General features: G+C 34.7%; 1 protein-coding gene and 1 long non-coding RNA gene across 4 annotated transcripts in view; both read left to right on the forward strand.

Moving 5' to 3' along the window:
* LOC115878370 (F-box/LRR-repeat protein 20) overlaps positions 1 to 19374 on the forward strand; it is a 53164-nt gene that overhangs the window by 7121 nt on the left and 26669 nt on the right. For 2 of the 3 annotated variants that reach the window (XM_030894843.1, XM_030894844.1), the window contains exons 2-4: positions 12028 to 12249; positions 12317 to 12667; positions 13933 to 14122. In XM_030894843.1, the coding sequence (XP_030750703.1) occupies positions 12028 to 12249; positions 12317 to 12667; positions 13933 to 14122 (763 nt within the window). Of the gene's footprint in view, positions 1 to 8654; positions 8765 to 12027; positions 12250 to 12316; positions 12668 to 13932; positions 14123 to 19374 lie in introns of all 3 variants that reach the window. The other variant, XM_030894845.1, reaches the window with a different exon arrangement.
* LOC115878371 lies at positions 17139 to 18285 on the forward strand. The gene is made up of 3 exons (XR_004049510.1): positions 17139 to 17223; positions 17294 to 17589; positions 18212 to 18285. It is a non-coding gene; the product is annotated as an uncharacterized LOC115878371 (long non-coding RNA).

Consider the following 19374-nt stretch of genomic DNA (forward strand, 5'->3'; position numbering starts at 1 on the left):
CTTGCCAACCCGAAGATATCTTGCAAATGACCAAACCGGTGACCCAGAATTAGGTTTAGTAATTAACTGGAAAAACGCAGGCATATAAACCGGAAGACAGTTTGCAGTATTCGCCGAAACCGTAAAGTTCATACGGGCTCAGTGGAATTCTGTTGGTCAGATAACGGACCTACTTCGCCCGTTGTTCGCGCAGACCGCGCAGGCGACAAGAGATGGAAGGGCACGACCGCTTTCATTCCAAAGACTCGCAGTCCGCAGTCCCTTTAGCATTAGGAGGAAGTTCACCAATGGTACATGATCCAGCGTTACCCTCATTTGGGTGTACATATCGCTTACATGTTCGCTAGTCCGTCGTCATACTCCAATGCTGCAAACCGCACCGAAATTGGTTGCGTCCGCGACCAGCTACTGCCCTATACGCACACGATTTTCGGAATCCGTATGGATAGGCTGTGTTAAGAAATGTGACATTTGCGCAGCCATCAATGGGCCACAAAAACGTGGTAAAGCCCCTATGCCCGCGCCCAGTTCAGCAAATGTTGGGATGCTCCCCTTCGGCGATACGAAATAGCCGATCGAGCTGTGCTTCCGCTTGGTCACCTTTCCCGGAGCACGGACACCCACGGATGTCCAATGACAATACCGTTGTTATGTGACAGCTCTCGCGTAGCTCGAACTCGGTGGACTTACCTTTCCGAGCCCAATGGGTCGAGCGCCTACCGCGTTGCATCCCAAGAGCGTCCACGATTGGTGATGCCCCTTGTTGACGTACAGATGTCTGCAGGTTTTGGTGTCCCTCGGGCTTCTTCTGATGCCCAGGCAAGACATCAACCCCTTTGCACCGAATCATCGTCTCCAACGGGTCTTGTGTGAAGTCCCTGCATCAGTCCCGCAATCCAGACGCACTGCTTCTACTTCCCACACATCGCGATGAGATGGATTAAACGCCATGCAACTCGAACTATCAAACCGTTCTGGCCAAAGTAGTCTCCGACCACCAAAGAGACTGGAACAAATTCCTTCACCTTGATTCATCCGTATCGGATCACCACAAATGACGACCGGAATCATGTCCTAAGGAGAATACAGGGCCCACCAACGCCAAGCCCAGGCATCGGTTACTGGGCGGGAAGGTTCGCGCTAACCGCTGGTGTTGATCCTTGAAAATTGGTGTGACCGCACGCGGTCGTCGCTCAATAGGAAAGAATGTCGCCGGAGCGGAATCCTCTTTATGTCCACAATGCACTACGGTCAAAAACCGCTCCAAGGCCAATGGGACCGCCGACAATATCACTATATCCGGCCTAACAAATACTCCCAAAGTGCTGAGTGAGCGAATCCGAAGGACCCACTCACGACATACATAGACTCCTGAGCCATCGTGAGAGCGTGAGCATTCCAGCGTGAGTTTGGTCGTGGCTTTATCATAACCCACCAGAGCAAAGGGCTCCGTGTGGTTAAAAATCTCCGAGGCTACAATCCTCGTTGGAAGGGCCATATGAAGTCATGTATAGGATTAATGACGTCGAATACCGTATCAGAAAATTGCCAAAGGGAAAACCGAGGGTAGTCCATTTCAACCGTTTTTTTGAGTGCCCCTACCAAGGCGGAAAATAAGAATGATCGTGCATGGGACCGTGAGAGAAACACCGTGCAGCTTTTGATCCCCCTGATCTCGGAGGATGTCTTTTGACGATTTTATGGCCCGATACAACAGCTGTGAGAAGGCTCGCTATGTTGTAACCAAAGAAGATCACCGAGACCTCTTTTCCGTGCTTCCTGATTATTCGCTCGCCATTGTATGGCTCGAGATTTGCGGATATCCAGACGAATCGCTGCGACATTCAATGAGAAGTTTGGGCGTGTCGGAGAACTACGCCTACAGGATCCAGAGGTTGGGAGCGTCTTGAGGTTAACCGATAATGCACATGGTCAAGTAAGGCACATCTTCTACCTTGTCACCAAGAATGGTCCCCGAGTAAGACGACTTATCTCAATCTATGGATGACCCTGATTGAACTGAGCTGCTAAAGCCCTGCTAAACAACAACGTTGCACGATTAGCCATTCCGAAGCTTGCGTGTGGACTCGATGGTCTGAGTGGCGTACAATCGCGAACCAAACTGATTGGAAGTCTTTGTTCAGAGTTGTAATCTGGAATCGGGATCCTCGTTTGCTGCTATATATAACCCAAAGCTGAGATTGGGAGAGAAAACTGTAGAGTGCTATTTCTACCAGATTTCGCAATGTACCAGGGGCCGGCTTTGCAAATACCGTCATTCACCGTATACCGATCTCGGCCTGCCACCTCGAGGCACTGTGCCTAAGAAGGGAGGCCATGGTTTGTTGTTGCGGAGCCGTGTGGACTCGACCTAACCTCACAATATGGTCCGCCCTCGGATGACCTTAACATCGCATAGACACCGCAACGATTCATTCGTTCGAGAAGGATCGAGACCCACTAGAATAGACTCGTACATACGAGAACATCTCGAAAAGCGCATACTCTATGCGCTTCTAACTTCGCGCACGCCTCTTTGGACAATTCTAGATTTCTTTACCTGCCGGTATAAAAACCGGCGGCCGTGGCCCTAGGAGGAGCGGCAGTTGACTAAAATATTACAGTTGACGCGCTAAAATTAAAAATAATTCTTAGTTATAAATCGTTTGTAAATAGTTCTATACAAAAGTCCTTTACGCTTATGTTTTTGTTATTTAGTGTATAAATAAATAGTGTATATAAATAAATTGTCGACTTTCTATCCGCACGGAACCGACGAAAAACGTAACAAATCAAAGACAGGTCAAAAGGTATATAAGTATATTACCGTCACAGATTACCATATATTACACGGCTTTTAAAATAATTCCATTAAAAAAACACTACGCTAACGACATACTCGTCTAAATATCTTCTATCTTTGTCGCATATGTCGTTCGTTCCTGTATTATTCTCTGATAAGGGAAGGAATAGAGATTTTCTGTGATAAGTTGTAAAGCTAGGTTTTCATATGTACGCGAGAATTTGGCACCAACATTCAGGATCATTCGGTCATATTTTGAATATAAATTATGTTATCATAGACTTTCTTGTAGAGACAATATATATATAGACCGTTATATCAACCTTTTAAAGCGTTTTTCAATTAATAAAAATTTTTTTTTTTTTTTTTTTTTTAAATTAAATTAAGAAAAAAAAATCAAAAGTAATAAAACGTAAATCACTACAACAATAATTCATTATTTCTCTCTTCAATCCTAGCTATGATTTACGTTATTACAACGTTATTACTAGTCTGTCTTAGATATACAAGAGTAGTGTCTAATACAAAATGCCGAAAACTTTTAGAGGGATATATTCTTGTCTAAACATTTTTAAATAAGCTGAAGAGGTGGAAAATAAATATTTTCTTAATATTCGCGTGTACTTGACAAAAAACTGGAAGCAACGATTATGCAATGGTACGATTTGTATATTAGCACATTTTGGCGCTTGCCATAAAAATATTCATTAATTTTTGAGGTAAAAAAAAATTAAATATTATGAAAAAAAAAAAAAAAAAAAACAATATAGCATATCAGCTAGCTGTTCGCCTTAAAAAACAGTTATAATATAATTTCTAACTACTGATAATCACCTCTATTTTTGCACACACCGACACTCTACTAGCTATAATTGATTGACAAACATGTTTAAGCTACCCTTCCTAAATCTTCCTTAAAATAAAAAAGATTAACAGATTGGAATACATATTAGTAACCCATGATCAAAAAAAGCGGCGTCCAGAGCTTCGGCTTTGGATAATGCACTCCGTGAGTCATGTTCCCTCGAGTTACGTAACACCTCTTACCCCGTTTAAAGTGACAGCGATCTTCATTTCATAGCCATCGTCTGACTCCGCCGTCTACATAGCTTTTTCTTACTATCTTCATATAAAGTATTATTAGAAAAGCTCACTAGATTTTTTTCTAGCTAAATAAAAAGGAACTCTATTCTATGGTTCACAACAGTGACATCTCCTTTTGCTCTCTCTAAATTCAAGGTAGGTTTTAAAAAAAACTACAATAGGTAAATAAACAGTTCCTAAACAAATAACATCTATCCAAAGATTCTAATTTATTTCCATACAATAATGTGTAGTTTGTAATTAAAGTAAATTAGTATTAAAAAACGGATGTAGCTCACTCACACTTTAAACATCATTCACTGGTTTTTACCAATAATCGACCAAGTACATCAAACAATATCTATCGCTATACTGGTTTCATAGTAATCAAATCAGAATTTTCCCTTACACGTTAGTTTCTTTATTGATAAAAAGCAAAACAAGTATAAAAATTAAAAGCTGCAATTTTATTTAAAATATGTATTCTAACACCCCATAATTTTTTAAACTAAAAAAAAAAAAAAAAAAAAAAAAAAAAATACTAAAGTTATTTTTTTTTCCTAGGAAAAAATAAAACTTCATAAACTTAATTCACTAAATAAATTTATTTCTATTACATAGATTTTGTAGAGAATTAAATAAAAATAATTATTACAGTTTTATTTCACTAATATTTTCTAATACTGCTTCGGTGCAGTTCCCCATTGCTATCTGTGAGTTCATTTAAATTATGACGACATTACTGATCTAGAAGATAGAAATGTACCTAAGTACCTTATATTATAATCAAAAATGACTAATTTTGTAAATGATTACCTATAACGGTTAGATGACTGTTTGAAATCTGTAAACTTCTTTTACGTTGGTTTCTTGAAAAAAAAAAAAAACAATTTAGGTGATATTAATTATCTTCGCATCATCATGGGCTCTAATCAACTGTATAGCAGTATCGAGTCCTATATCAACACTATATGCTAAATATAACGACAATATTTACTTTACACTTGGTATAATTTAGCGAGCGATTTTAAAGAGAGAATTACTTATCACTTACCTCCTCATTAGAAATTTCAGTTGGTCTTAAAATTTAAATCGTAAATGCATAGAACAATATAATTACCTAACTACATCTCTCTATATCCTTACACATTTTATGCATAGGTAATAATTCATCAATATACCATGTGTTTGTCATGCAAAATTGTCTCTCGGTGCAGCTTTTGTTCTTTATGAAAATCATTTATATTACCCTTAGTGAAATATATTTAAAAGAGCTGTACCTGAATGTACCCAAATTACGTTTATCACGAGTGGTTTCAAGTCTTCTCTTGGTTGTTCTAAAAGCTGTTTGATTTTTGCTTAGCTTATAATTGTATTCCCTATATTTTAATTAAACAAACTTCAAAATAAGTTTATAATTAAACCTTCATCAGCCTTCATATCATTAAATTATTCATGAATCACTTTATCATTAGTCAGTCTTATGAGTTATTTGTTCATTTGTTGCTCTGTTCAGAGCTCTGTTTGTTCTTGTTTGTTTTCAAAGATCATTTTTGAGGTTAATGTCATATGAAACTTTCGTAATATAATTTGTACAATAAAAAGTAATACAGAAAATAAATTAAAAAATAATAATTGAACGATTAAGTTAAATATTTATATATTTAATTTAACAAAAAAAAAAAAAAAAAATAAATTACATAAGTTTTTAAAAGAAAAAAAAAAAATTTAATTTTATATTATTTTCATAAATGAATTGAAATATATTTCGAATATTAACGTTTGGCAACCACGCAACTGAAGTGCAAGCGACATCTGTGCAAGAGAAGCAAAACCTCCCAAAAAAGTGAGAAAAGATATCTAAAAATTTCAGATTATTCAAATGTCACTCCAATATTTTTCCAAATTGGAGTGAAATTAGGGTGACAATTTTTAACACGTAAGGAGCCATCTGGATTATGTGTTATCTGTGTTTTTATTGTCACTGATGAGTTTACGTTTGATGGCTTTTTAAAATAAAAATATACAGCCATAGTCCAGTAAATAAGGACATGAAAAGACTCAAGTCTCGGCGTAAAAAATGGCCGATCAGTTTTTCGCAAATATCTGCCAAAATATGCAATTTACAAAATTTTTCCTGGAGTAAAAAAAAGCTAGAAGCTAAAATAAGCTATTGTGATTATTAGTGAAAATATGAATAAGTTTATAAAAATCTGCAAATTTTTGGGATTGGAATCTGTGCCCGGTTTTTTATTTTCATTTATCATAAAATATGACAAAATTCAAACAAGTTGCAAAATGTGATAGCTGATGATTCTACCTTTTAAATGATTGTATTTGTAAATGAACTTTGAATCATCAAAAAATATTAAATTTTAGCCGGGTTATTGAACAATTTGAAATCTCCTAAGCGTTAAGACTTGGATAGAAAATTTAGGGATATTCGAGGCGGAATATCTCGAAAACTACTAATTATACGTAAAAAATTAATAATTATAAGGATCATTTTTGTAGTTAATTATCCAAGCTTCATTTTTTACTCCAAGAAAAATTTGTAAAATGCATATTTTGCCACATATTTAGGAAAAACCTCGGGAAAAACTGCCATTTCGGACCATTTTTTGGCTAAAGCTGGCTGAGCACGGCGTTACAATTTTTTCCCTAAAACTACCCAAAAGGTACACAGTCCGCCTGAAAAGTCCTGGTCGATGAATTAGGCCGTGGTTTCAACCTTTATTTACTGGCCTAACATGCCAAAAAATTCACGACAAATGGGAAAATATTTTATAATTTAGTTATTGAAATAACTGTTTTTACAGTTTTAGCATGTCTTATTTAATCATTAATCATAATTGTTGTGCGACATACTACAAAAATCTTCTAATAATATACAAAAATTGGGACAAAAAAAAATTAAATAGCCAAAAAAGTGCATGAGAAAAGTTTGAGTGAATAATTTGATTTTATTTTATTATACAGGGTGGTCCGAACTGTATTCCGGAAACTTCAGCAGCATATTCTGCACATAAAAATAAGTAAAAAAGTTCGTCTAAATAATGTATGTCTGAAAATGTTTAGTTTCGGAGATACAGGGTGTAGAAGTTTCATTTCTATTTCGATTTTTTTCAAATATTTTTTGAAGTAATGTCAATATTTGGATGAAAATTGGTGTCTAGGAGTTTTGACATGAGAAATTTGATTTTGATGTCAATATGACTCTTACTTATAGAGGGCGCCACCTACATATTTTTTAACTGGTTTGAAGAGTAATAACTTTTCGTCCGTACCTGTATAAAAGTACTGAGTAAAAAAATATACATTTACGACGTTTTTTAAGTAAAAAAAGTCTCTTGGTAAAAATTGCTACGAGTAATGGTTCTCGAGATATTTTGAATCGAAATTATCGATACCTGTCATCGCTGACATAAATTAAACATGTTGACTAAATAGTTATTAGACTGAAATCATAAATTTGAAATGTTTTTGTGCTAAAAGTTTAAGAAACTGTTTTATCATCATTTTTCGAAGAAAAATTGATGATTAATTAAAGCAACCAAAAGTTCCCAAATTTATCATTTCAGTCAAATAATTTATCTACCCAACACTTTTATTTTTTGTCAATAATGACATGTATTGACTATTTCCATTCTAAATATCTTGAGAACGGTTGCTCGCAGCGATTTTTACCAAAAGACATTTTTTACGTAGAAAATCACGGAAATGTATATTTTTTCACTCAGTAGTTTTATACAGGTAGGGACGAAAAGTTATTACTCTTCAAAACAGTTAGAACACATGTAAGTGGCGCCCCCTACAAATAGGAGTCATACTGATATCAGAATCAAATTTCTCATGTTAAAAAACTCCTAGTCACTAATTTTCATCCAAATATTTACGTTACTTCAAAAATTATTTGGAAAAAATCGAAATAAAAATGAAACTTCTACACCCTGTATCTCCGAAACTAAGCATTTTAGGACTTACATTTATACTAACTTTTTTACTTATTTTTATCTGCAGAATATGCTGCCGAAGTTTCCGGAATACAATTCGGACCGCCATGTATATATTTATCAAGTTTCATAAATATACAGAGACTTTAAAAACATAACACATTGTCAATTTATTTTCGAAAATAATAAGAAATAGTTTTTTTTTGTATGAATGACACAAGATAAAATGATACCAATAATAGATTTTTTAATTTATTGCTTATAAATTTAAAAAAATGTTAATTTTCAGTCTCAGAGTTATTAAAACACTGTAAGTAATATATTTGGGTAAAATAATTTTTTACCCAAATAAATTTTTGAATTTGCCGTCATGGCAGTTGTCACATAACACATGTCAATTTTCAAATAATGGTTCAACTTTTTTTTAAAACACTTGAACTTAAATATCAATTTTCCTGTATTACGAATAACAATTTTTACTTGATTTTTTTTTGAAAAGAGGGACAGCAAAAGAAATGTTGCCTAGGGTACCGATTTACTTTAACTCCTTGAGGTATGTTGGGACAAAATTTGAACCACAACGCGGCCCTGCTGGCTGGTATTTTTAATGACAATATATCTAGTAAATGAAAATCGTAAAGAATTACTTGCTTTGTAAAGGAACAAAGTTTATACATGTATTATGAAATTTTTAGATTTGGGTTGGGTGTTGGGTCAGGTTAGTAAGGCCTAAATAGGAATTTTAGCCATTCCTATTTAGGCAGGTTTACCAATTTTATCGTTCCGTTTGAATGTGTATGTGTATGTATTTTTAGGATTCCTGGTGGTGTTTGAAGTATACAGATATTTTTACTTTATTTAAAATTATACACTGTGTCCGAGATAAGTTGAAGTTAATTGGAATTTTTCGACGTCTCGTAAAAAAGTATGTATCAAAAATATAACGCGATTCAGTGTTAAAACCCTCGATCATAGATATTTTCAACAGAGTGGTCCATTTTTTAGTAGCAGAGCAACATGTCAATAATGTTTGTCTCCGAACAGGAATGCACTTGGTTGCTTGTATTTGCATATGACAATAATTATGGCATACGCATTCCTTTTAAGTTAGGCAACTGTCTCGATAAGCGCGTTTTGATTGTTTTGATTTCAACCTACTGTATGTTCGAAAAAAAAACGGCGTCCAGCAGGGGCGGATACAGGAATTTATTTTAGGAGGGGCCAAATAAAAAGTAATGCAGAATATGCTTTTTTAGCGCGCCATTTTTAACCTTAAAGCCTAATATTTATCCCAATCTATAGATTTTAGGGGGGGGGGGCTTGGCCCCATGTGCCTCCTCTCTGTATCCGCCACTGGCGTCCAGTTGTAAATGTAATGTAATAATTTTAAGTATAAAGTGAAAAACGATCTTTATTTCATAGCCATCGCTGACGCCTTTTTTTTTCGATCGTATTGTATTTGTTTGTCTTCTTCTCAGTTTCCCTTTTTTTTATTTAAATACGAATTTAATTGCTTTGAATTTCACATCAAATTTTCAGTTAGCTGCTGAATTGATCGGCCTGATCGGAATTTCAGGATTGCTTAACTTAGTATGGGGTAATGCGCATGACTAATCGCAGTCAAGTGCATGCCTGTCCGGAGATAAGGAGTGCTAAAAGTTGCGGCACACGTCAACAAGTTTAGTCATGCTACAAAAAAGTGGACGTCTCTGTATTTCTGTAGTAATAATTTTATGTTATTATTTATTAAATTATTTCATTATTGTCATTCACAAAGTGTATATGATTTAGGAAAGAAAAATCTAACCAAACTGGAAAACGATCACTGCTTACATAGAATAGAAGTTCCATTCATTTTCACATTCTAAATATTCGTTTTTGATACTACTTTCACTGCTTCCAAATGTTATTTTTAAGCCTTTATTATGATGTAATTTTCGTTGGATTTCACTGTATATAGTCGCTGCCAACCATAATTCAGAGTCCTATAACAAAAATTCCTGCAAGCCGACGGCACAAATACTGCCTGTCTCGTGCGGGTGCATATTATGTACTCTCGAGCATTTAGATAATATGTTGTAAAAACGTGTTATTAATTATTTAATAATATCTATTTCACAAGAGATCACTTTTCACTTAAAAACGACAGTAATACATATATCAGTCAACTGCTTAACTTATGCTCTTGTATTAATACAGTTTTGAATACAATGACTAAAGAATACAAGGACTAGTAACACCCGAGACCAAATTGTTTTCATACTTTCAGACAGTGCCATGGTACATATTTTTCTTAACTTAGCTGCTTTAAAAGAAATATTTATAAATAAGAAATATTTATATTTTTGATAAATGTTTATAAAATAACCTCTACAAAAAATAAACCACTCCATAAGCCCGTATATGGGTGTTACATCTCCCTTGTATTCTTTAGTCATTAGGTGGGCACCAGAGATATAGAAACCACTTCCATATCTCTGGTGGACACACACGAGAGGTATTTTTAAACGATCTGTCCTGCTGCTGGATCTGTCATCCCGCCGATCTGGTCTGCGAGGGGATATATCTTTCATTGCCCACTAACGTAAATAATATATCAAATCTCTCATTTTCTTAACGGATTAGTTGCAAATTCCCTCAAATTTTGAAGGGAGCGAACTGCGGGTTAGATATTTTATACTTGCATAAAATCTCTGCAGATATATATGGGCACATGTCATTACTTGAACTTTTGAATTTAAAAAATGAGAAGTTTTAAAAATTATCTGCGAATGAGTACTTCAAATTCTCGTTAAAATGTTTCCAAGCTCTTGATAAGCTTGCATCTTTACGTTTTTGTTTAAGTAATTTTGATCATATTTTATATAAACAGGGTCTTTGTCGATACATTTCAATTAATTCAGTCAAAGTTTCTTTTGTCCACTCCATATTTAAAAACACGTAATTAATGAAAAATATGAAAAACACGTAGGCAAAGGATCTCACTCCAGAGCGCGCACTGACCATAGAGAAAGTAATAAAAAGAGAGATACAGATCGCATAGTAAAAATTAGAACCGCATTCACTAGCGCTGCTGTGACAACAGGACAAACTAATTTAAAAATTTTTGGCGAATGCGCCGGGGAATTTAAATAAGCTGGTTTTACTTTGAATTTATTTGAAACTTTTATTGATGCATTTAACCATTCTATCGACGAAAGTTAAATCACAAAACATCCCCATTAATAAGTAAATTGACAAATTTAACTTTCGAAGATAAAATAGTAAAAATGCGTCAACAAAAGTTTCAATGAATACGAATCAATGAAGATTTAGGGAAAATAATAAAAATGCCATATTGCTTATTAATCATATAGTATATTAAAAAATAATTAAATGCTGTTCTAATAGCAAGATATTTTTTTCTACTAAATAATTCATTTATTTATGTTATTAATTACAACTATGTACTATATTAAATATCTAATAGTTTAATAGTATAAACTATTATACAATACTTTTCTACTCCTGACTATATAAGGCATAAACTTGGCAGCGATCGTGGTAATTACGTTAATACTGTTAATCTGTAGATATGAAAAGTATTAATTAAAATAAAAACATTATCATTAATAATCTAACCTCACATTTAATTTACCTTTTTTCGGTTGTTTTTATAGCTGCCCGGGAGACAAACAACAATTTAACCCAGAATTAAATGTACTTTTAATTACACCAAACTTACAAGCACAAATGTTGCAAAAATGCATTTAAAAATTGTTTTGTGCAATTTAATTTTCAATCACGTTTTCAATTATTTGCCAATCTGACAATGAGTGATGATAAATAATAATACTCGACGTCCTAATGATCTCACTCTTATTACTGCTTGTACAGCTGCTTTTAGAAGAAGATGGAAACAAAAACGTCAGTCGAAGCTCAATTTGTACAAAATTAGGGCATCTGAGTTGCGCGACAGGAAAACTGAAACGCTATACCAGTTGTCCTAATATAATCTGCCACTCTCTTTTTATTACTTTCTCTATGGCACTGACGTTTAAATATAAAACCTAAACGGAACAAATCTGTAACGAGAACACTCCAGAATTATTGCTGACGGCAACTATATATAATGAATCTGGCAACATTGCAAGATGTAAACAATAGCTTAACAGTACTCTAACAAAAATTGCATATGGTTTGTATCAGTACCCAGATGTGTCACCTTTATCGGAGAGGATACACCATTTAGATGTTAGTAACGATCAAATCGTATGGTGGCGCCACCGTAGCGGCAGTACTCGACTACCATACCTTCGACATTCTCAACATACGCAGACCGGGCAACGACATCAGGGACAACAGTGTTGTCAATACTTAAACCAATTAGACCGGCCAGCAAGGATGGCTGTCGAAGCAGCCAAGTACCAGGTATCTAATATACACCAAAACGCTTTGGACGCGTGTTTCATTTGAATACGTCTCTTTTATTTTGTAGATTAATAGGGTATTCAACGACGATGAGGCACCCATTAACAAAAAACTCCCAAAAGAGCTCCTGTTGCGCATTTTCTCCTACCTAGACGTGGTATCTCTATGTCGTTGCGCTCAAGTGTCCAAAGCTTGGAACGTCCTGGCACTGGACGGTTCGAACTGGCAAAAGATCGATCTTTTCGATTTCCAGAAAGACGTGGAGGGACCCGTTATCGAGAATATATCGCGCAGGTGCGGTGGATTCTTGCGAAAACTCTCTTTGAGAGGTTGCCAGTCCATAGCGGACGGCTCAATGAAAACCCTGGCTCAACTGTGCTCGAACATTGAAGATCTCAATTTGAATGACTGCAAAAAAGTAGGTATAACACAGGTAGTAGTCAGGGTTGCCAACTTCTCAACATTGATTTACCGTACCGCGCCGTAGATTTTTACCGTTAAAAAATGTTTAATAAATAAACATTTATAAACCTCTGTTGACGTATAAGGGGGGAACATGAGCATGTTCCCCCATTATACAGGGTGACTCAGAAATAAGTGCAAATATTTTCAGAATTGGTAGACCTCGATAAAATAAACATATTTTCTCTATGCCGTTTTTCACATAAGTCGAAAATAACGGAGTTATTTTGCTTTGAAAATTTATATAAATCGATTTTTTTTTGATAAAATTTTGAGAATCGCTGGATCTTTTGGTTTTTTTTCTTGTCATTTTAATCAAGGGTTTAATCTAGGTTTAATGCAATATGCCATTATTATCAAGATACTAAGCTTTTTAAATAAAAATTAAAAAAAAATCCAAATTTTTTTTTTCGAAAAAAATTTCATAAGACTCACCTTGTATATTAATAGAAAAAATTATTATAAAAAGATTATAAAACGGTTAAACAGTTATTAATAGACACATTTGATCATCGAAACTAATGTCGTCATCCGCATCTGAGGTCTCGTGACTCGTGACCATCTAATCTTGAGATGAAGTACTAGGAGCACGTGTAAATTTCTTATTCTTATAAAGCTGGGTTTTGGTCACTCTATTCACCATATCCCAAAGATTATACCTGGCCATACCCTATTCGAAAAAAAATATTTAAATAATTTTTTCGGGGAACTGCAGATTGGCATATACCACAGCTTACACACTGTACTTACGAAATACGGTTCCCGGTTACGTGTAGTTCTGCTTCTCATTCATAGATAGCTCTCGTAATGAAATTAATTACATTTACTCTATTAATAACTCTATTAATAAGTACTGTTGATCACAAAATAAAACAAACTCGTGGCTTTTTCTGCTCAAAATACCGTAAATTTACGCGTACGAAACCGTAAATACCGTACTTTTATGTACGGTAATAAGTTTGTACCGTATATCGCACATTAACAGAAATTACCGTACAAATACGGTAATTACCGTACGGTTGGCAACCCTGGTAGTAGTATAGATAAATAATTTAGTTTTGTTGATTGCATAGTCATTGAACATTTATTAAAGAATATTATGCGCGCTAAAAGTCTCGTCTTTTATCAAAATCTGGTCCGTATATGGGGCTGCGCCACAGACGGACCCTTTTTTGATACGAGACTTCTAGAGCGTATAATATTCTTTGCTTGTATATACAGATAACCGACTCGACATGCAACGTCCTCTCGCGACACTGTTCCAAACTGCAAAAACTGAATCTGGACGGCTGTTCTGTTATTACAGACCACGCCCTAAAAGCTTTGAGCGACGGATGTCCAAACTTGACCCATATCAACGTCAGTTGGTGCGGAAACGTCACAGAAAATGGGGTGGAAGCGTTGGCAAGAGGTGAGAGAAGTTTCTTTGTTATGCGAGATTAGTATTAGTGATTTATTATCCTTAAATTGAAAATTTGGATTTCTACATAAAAAAATATTTTCAGCTATACAGTGTTGCATTGTTTGAAAAGTGGTAGCATTTTTGTTATTTTAAATGGAACACCCAGTATATTATTACATTTTGGTTAGGCACTACTTTCATATCTCTTAATTTTTCATACATAACATAACATTCGACAAAAACATGGTCTTGAATCTTGAATGGTCGAATGTTTTCTTCTTTAGATTAAGATACTATACAGAGTGGTCCGAATTGTATTCCGGAAACTTCGCCAGCATATTCTGCAGATAAAAATAAGTAAAAATGTTCGTATAAATGTATGTCCTAAAATGCTTAGTTCCGGAGATACAGGGTGTACAAGTTTCATTTTTATTTTGATTTTTTCCAAATAATTTCTGAAGTAATGTTAATATTTAGATGAAAATTGGTGTCTGGGAACTTTTTGACATGATAAATTTGATTTTTATGTCAATATGATTTCTATTTGTAGGGGGCGCCACCTACATATTTAACTGTTTTGAAGAGTGGTAACTTTTCGTCCGTATCTGTTTAAAATTACAGGGCTGTAAAAATATACAGTTCCGTGATTTTCACTTAAAAAATCTCTCTTGGTAAAAATCGCTACGAGCAACCGTTCTCAAGATATTGTTACGTTTTTCGTCGGTTCCGTGTGGATAGAAAGTCACAATTTATTTAAACACTATTTATTTAACACTAATTAACAAAAACAATAACGATAAAAGACTTATAGAACTATTTACAAACGATTTATAACTAAGAATTTATTTTGAATTTTAGCGCGTCAACTGTACTTGTCTATTTATAACTGCTCTCTTTAGGCCACAGCCGCCGGCTTTTATACCTACAGCTAAAGGTCTCTAGAATAGTCCATAGATCGTTAGGTGCATAGAAGAGAAGGTTGGATTGTTCTCGTATGTACTACTCCATTCCAGTAGAACTCGATACTTCTCGAATCTTCGAATGAATCATTATGGTGTCTATTCTTTAATGCGATGTTAAGGTCATCCGAGGGCGGGCCATATTGTTAGGTTACGTCGAGTCCACACCGGTCCGCAACACTGCCCCCTTCTTAGGTACATGCTCGTCCCGAGATGTACACGGTGAATGAAGGATTTGCAAAGCTGGCTCCTGGTACATTGCGAAGTCTGGTAGAAATAACAGTCTACAATTTTCTCTCCCGATCTCAGCTTTGGGTTGTAGCAGCAAACAAGGATCTCGATTCCCGTAAATCTGAACAAGACTTCAATCATGTTCCGGATTGTACGCCAACTCAAACCATCGAGTCCACACGCCAGCTTCGGATGGCTAATCGTGTAATGTTGTTGTTTAGCAAAGGCTTCTCTGGAGTTCAATCAGGGTCTTCCAGAGATTGAGATAAGTCGGCTTACTCGGCGACCATTCCTTAGTGACCAGGTAGAAGATGTGTCTTGCTTGACCATGTGCATTGTCGGTTAGCCTAAAGACGCTTCAAACCTCTGGATCCTGTCGGCGTAGTTCTCCGACACGCCCAAACTTCTCATTGAACGTCGCAGCGATTCCTCTGGACATCCGCAAATCTCGGGCCACACAATGAGCGAGCGAATAATCAGGAGGCACGGAAAAGAGGTCTCGTTGATCTTCTTTGGTTACACCATAGCGAGCCTTCTCACTGCTGTTGTATCGGGCCATGAAATCGTCAAAGGACATCTCCGAGTCAGGAGGATCAAAGCTGCAGGTTCTCACGGTCCCAGCACGATCTTCTATTTCGCCTTGGTAGCGGCCCAAACGGTTGAAATGGACTACCCTCGGTTTTCCTTTTGGCAATTTTCTGATACGGTATACGACGTCATTAATCCTATCCATGACTTCGTATGGCCCTTCCCACGAGGATTGTAGCTTCGGAGATAACCCACGACGTCTCTGCGGGTTATATAGCCACACCAACTTCCCTGGTTGGTATCCTCCATGCTCAGCTTGAATGTCGTAGTGCGTACCCTCTTCATTCGGTCACTAGCACTTTGAATATTTAGGCGGACTCGCTGATGGATGTCGTCCATTCTTTGATGTAGTGTGTGGATATAATCTTCTCCGGCGACTTCTTCTCCCGGTCGGCAACCAAATTTCAGATCACAAGGTAGGCGCACTTCCCGTCCCATAACGATGCTGGGTGGAGTTTGCCCTGTAGATTCTTGGACGGATGAACGGTAGGCCAACAGGAACAGGTGAAGAAATTTGGCCCAGTCTCTTTGGTGGTCAAAAACTACTTTGGCCAGATAACGGTTGATAGTTCTGTTCATGCGTTCAACCCACAGGGGAACTGTTTACATTTTATGCGAATGCCAACATCCTATTGTTATTGTTTGTTATGTTGCCAAGTCTACCGGAGATTTGTCAAAGCCTTTGTTTATTTTTAATTTTGTATACGTATACTTTGGGGAAATCTTAAGAAAATAATAATATAATTAGAGCTTACTACATTTGAAAATTTCGATATTTATAATTTTATTTAGTACTTAATAAGATTCAAGTCAAAGATTACAAGAAATATTTGTAAATTTCGTCATTTTTACATCAACCGTTATGATTAATTTTTAATCTGGCAACGCCGCTCTGTTGTTATAGTATTTTCTATAGTAGGGGAATTGGACCAATTGGACGTGGTCAACAGTGTCAATAAACAGCTGATTGGCAAGATCAGCTTTTATTTTTCCATATTTCTTAACTATTAATAAACTATTAGTGTATAATTGTTTCATTTTATATAAAGGACCAAAATTAGCATTTAAAATGGGTCTACACTGGGAGATGTGTAAGAATTAAAGAATTTAAACATCGTGAAGTGTCATTTCAAAAGTAAGTACTGTTCTGTGGTAATGCCGCATTTCCTTTTATTTACCTAATTGTTAATATTTGTTTTATAATATAATATATTATGTATATTATAAGAAGTAATATTTATATTTTTGTTACAATATTGTCCGAATCAAAATCGTATAGTTGTATTTAATTATGAATACAAATAATTGGTATGTTTACATAAATTATAATTGGTATGTTTACATTTATAAAAAATAATGCCTATTTACGTTTTGTATTACTAAGATAAATATTTTATTTCAGATTTCTAAAAGATAGTGAGAGAAAAATTAAATGGTTTTCCCTGTTAAGATTTATTCATAGCATGATATTAAAAAGTCGAGCAAAAGAGAGCTCAAAAACAGCTGATTGTAAGGAATTGAAGAAAATATTTAAAAACTGATGAATTTTCACAGCCATTTATGTCGCGATTTATGGTGTTTCAACTGTTTTAACATCACCTAGGAAATTAACATTAAGACTGCATTAAGATATTAGGATCCTGCAGATAACTAGATAAGAAGTATGATCTTGTTAGCATACCTATTCCGTCATAATATGTAAGTACATATATATTTACAGTTTATTTTTTTAGTATAAAATATTACTATATACTAATATGTATACACAGATTCAAAGTGTACATGGTGGTGCCTTTCATACAATACGAAGGTTTCAAGGATTTTTGTTGGAAGTTTGTATTGAAATGAAATTTTGAGAACATATGGAGGGTTCAGAAGTCAATCAAGTTAAGGGTGGCTGCAACGATGTCCCATAATCCTGCGGTTAAAACATATCAGCTAGTTTTTATATATAAACACCAATTGTTTTGTTTTAACAGCAGGATTACGGGACGTCGTTGCAGCCACCCTGTCAGTCATACAAATTCACTTTCATTTCCCTTGAAGCCTTCACGTCCTATGAGAGGCGCCACCTTATATATAGATTTGTATATATTATATTAATATTATTTTACTAAAATTACACAATAGTTGTATAAGATCTCACCACCAAAAAAAAAGTATTAGGGTTGGCTTTGAAAGCAAGATTTATGTCATTCTATAAAATGTAAATTTATATGGTGAATGTCATTGATTGTCAATTTTATTTTTATTTTGCTCACAATGTATTCTCAATGTAGATATTTATATTCACCAACTTCATGTTTATATTTTCTTTTAGGAAGTGAAGATATTCATGGTGTGGAAGTTGTTACTTTAATTACATAGTGCATATGAAATTGGTCCTTTACATCACATTTAAATCGACGTAATGCTACTATGCAAAATAGTTGAGAGATGTGAACCCTAGGGAGAGCTACAGAAATACTTTTGTTGAGAGACAAGTTATGATAGTGATTAGAATCGCATATTCTAGACTTTTACTTGTTTGTGTATAAAAATCAATATATTTTTGAGTTTTGCATATTTAATCATGGCATAGTACAGGACTCAAGTCATATTTAATATCGGGTAGATATAATATCAGATACCTACAAAGAAATGACACTTAATATAAATATCTACAATAATATATCAGAGAATTTAAAAAGAAAATCACTTTCTATTTCATGTTTTCATTATTAACTTTTGGTTAAGATAATTATGCTTCAGCTCTACACTTTGTAAAATATTATAATATTGTACTTTTTGCAACAGATATTTCGATAATTCGACATTATCAAAAAAAATCGGCATCAGCCATGGCTATAAAATGAAGATCGCTGTTATTTTATATGTAAAATTATATGGGGAATGTCATCGATCATCATTTCCAAGCCAACTGGACGCCGTTTTTTTTTTGATCATACAGTATTATGTCTTATTATTCATATTTTATAAAACTAGAAATTTATGATATATACTAATTATTATACATACTAATTTTGTAATATTTAATAATTATGTAATAAGTTAGTAGTTATTAGTAGTAATAAGTTAATAAACCATACGATCGAAAAAAAACGGCCTCAAAGGCGACTGGGGAATGAAAATATGATAATTTCAGCGTGGTCAAGCCCTAGACGACATTTTCTTGGCTCAAACTATTTTTTAAAGGCGCTCTAAGGTAATGTAATTAATTTTTATATTAAATAAAAATAATTTTTAAATGGTGTAGTTTAAGATTGACCTCGCTAAATTATCAATCGTCATTCCCAGCCGTCTTTCACGCCGTTTTTTTTAGATTATTTGCTATAACTATGTTATTTGTTATGCAAATATGTTAACACAAAAAGCCAATGAGAAATTGGTTTCTGCTTGGATCCTTACAGTAGCATTTAACTAAATATATATTTTTTTTCAGGCTACAATATTTTATTTAATATGAACCTGTAAATGTAGTAA

Source organism: Sitophilus oryzae, unplaced genomic scaffold (assembly GCF_002938485.1).
Source record: "Sitophilus oryzae breed Bouriz unplaced genomic scaffold, Soryzae_2.0 scaffold_1508_pilon_pilon, whole genome shotgun sequence".
Taxonomy (NCBI): Eukaryota; Metazoa; Arthropoda; class Insecta; order Coleoptera; family Curculionidae; genus Sitophilus; species Sitophilus oryzae.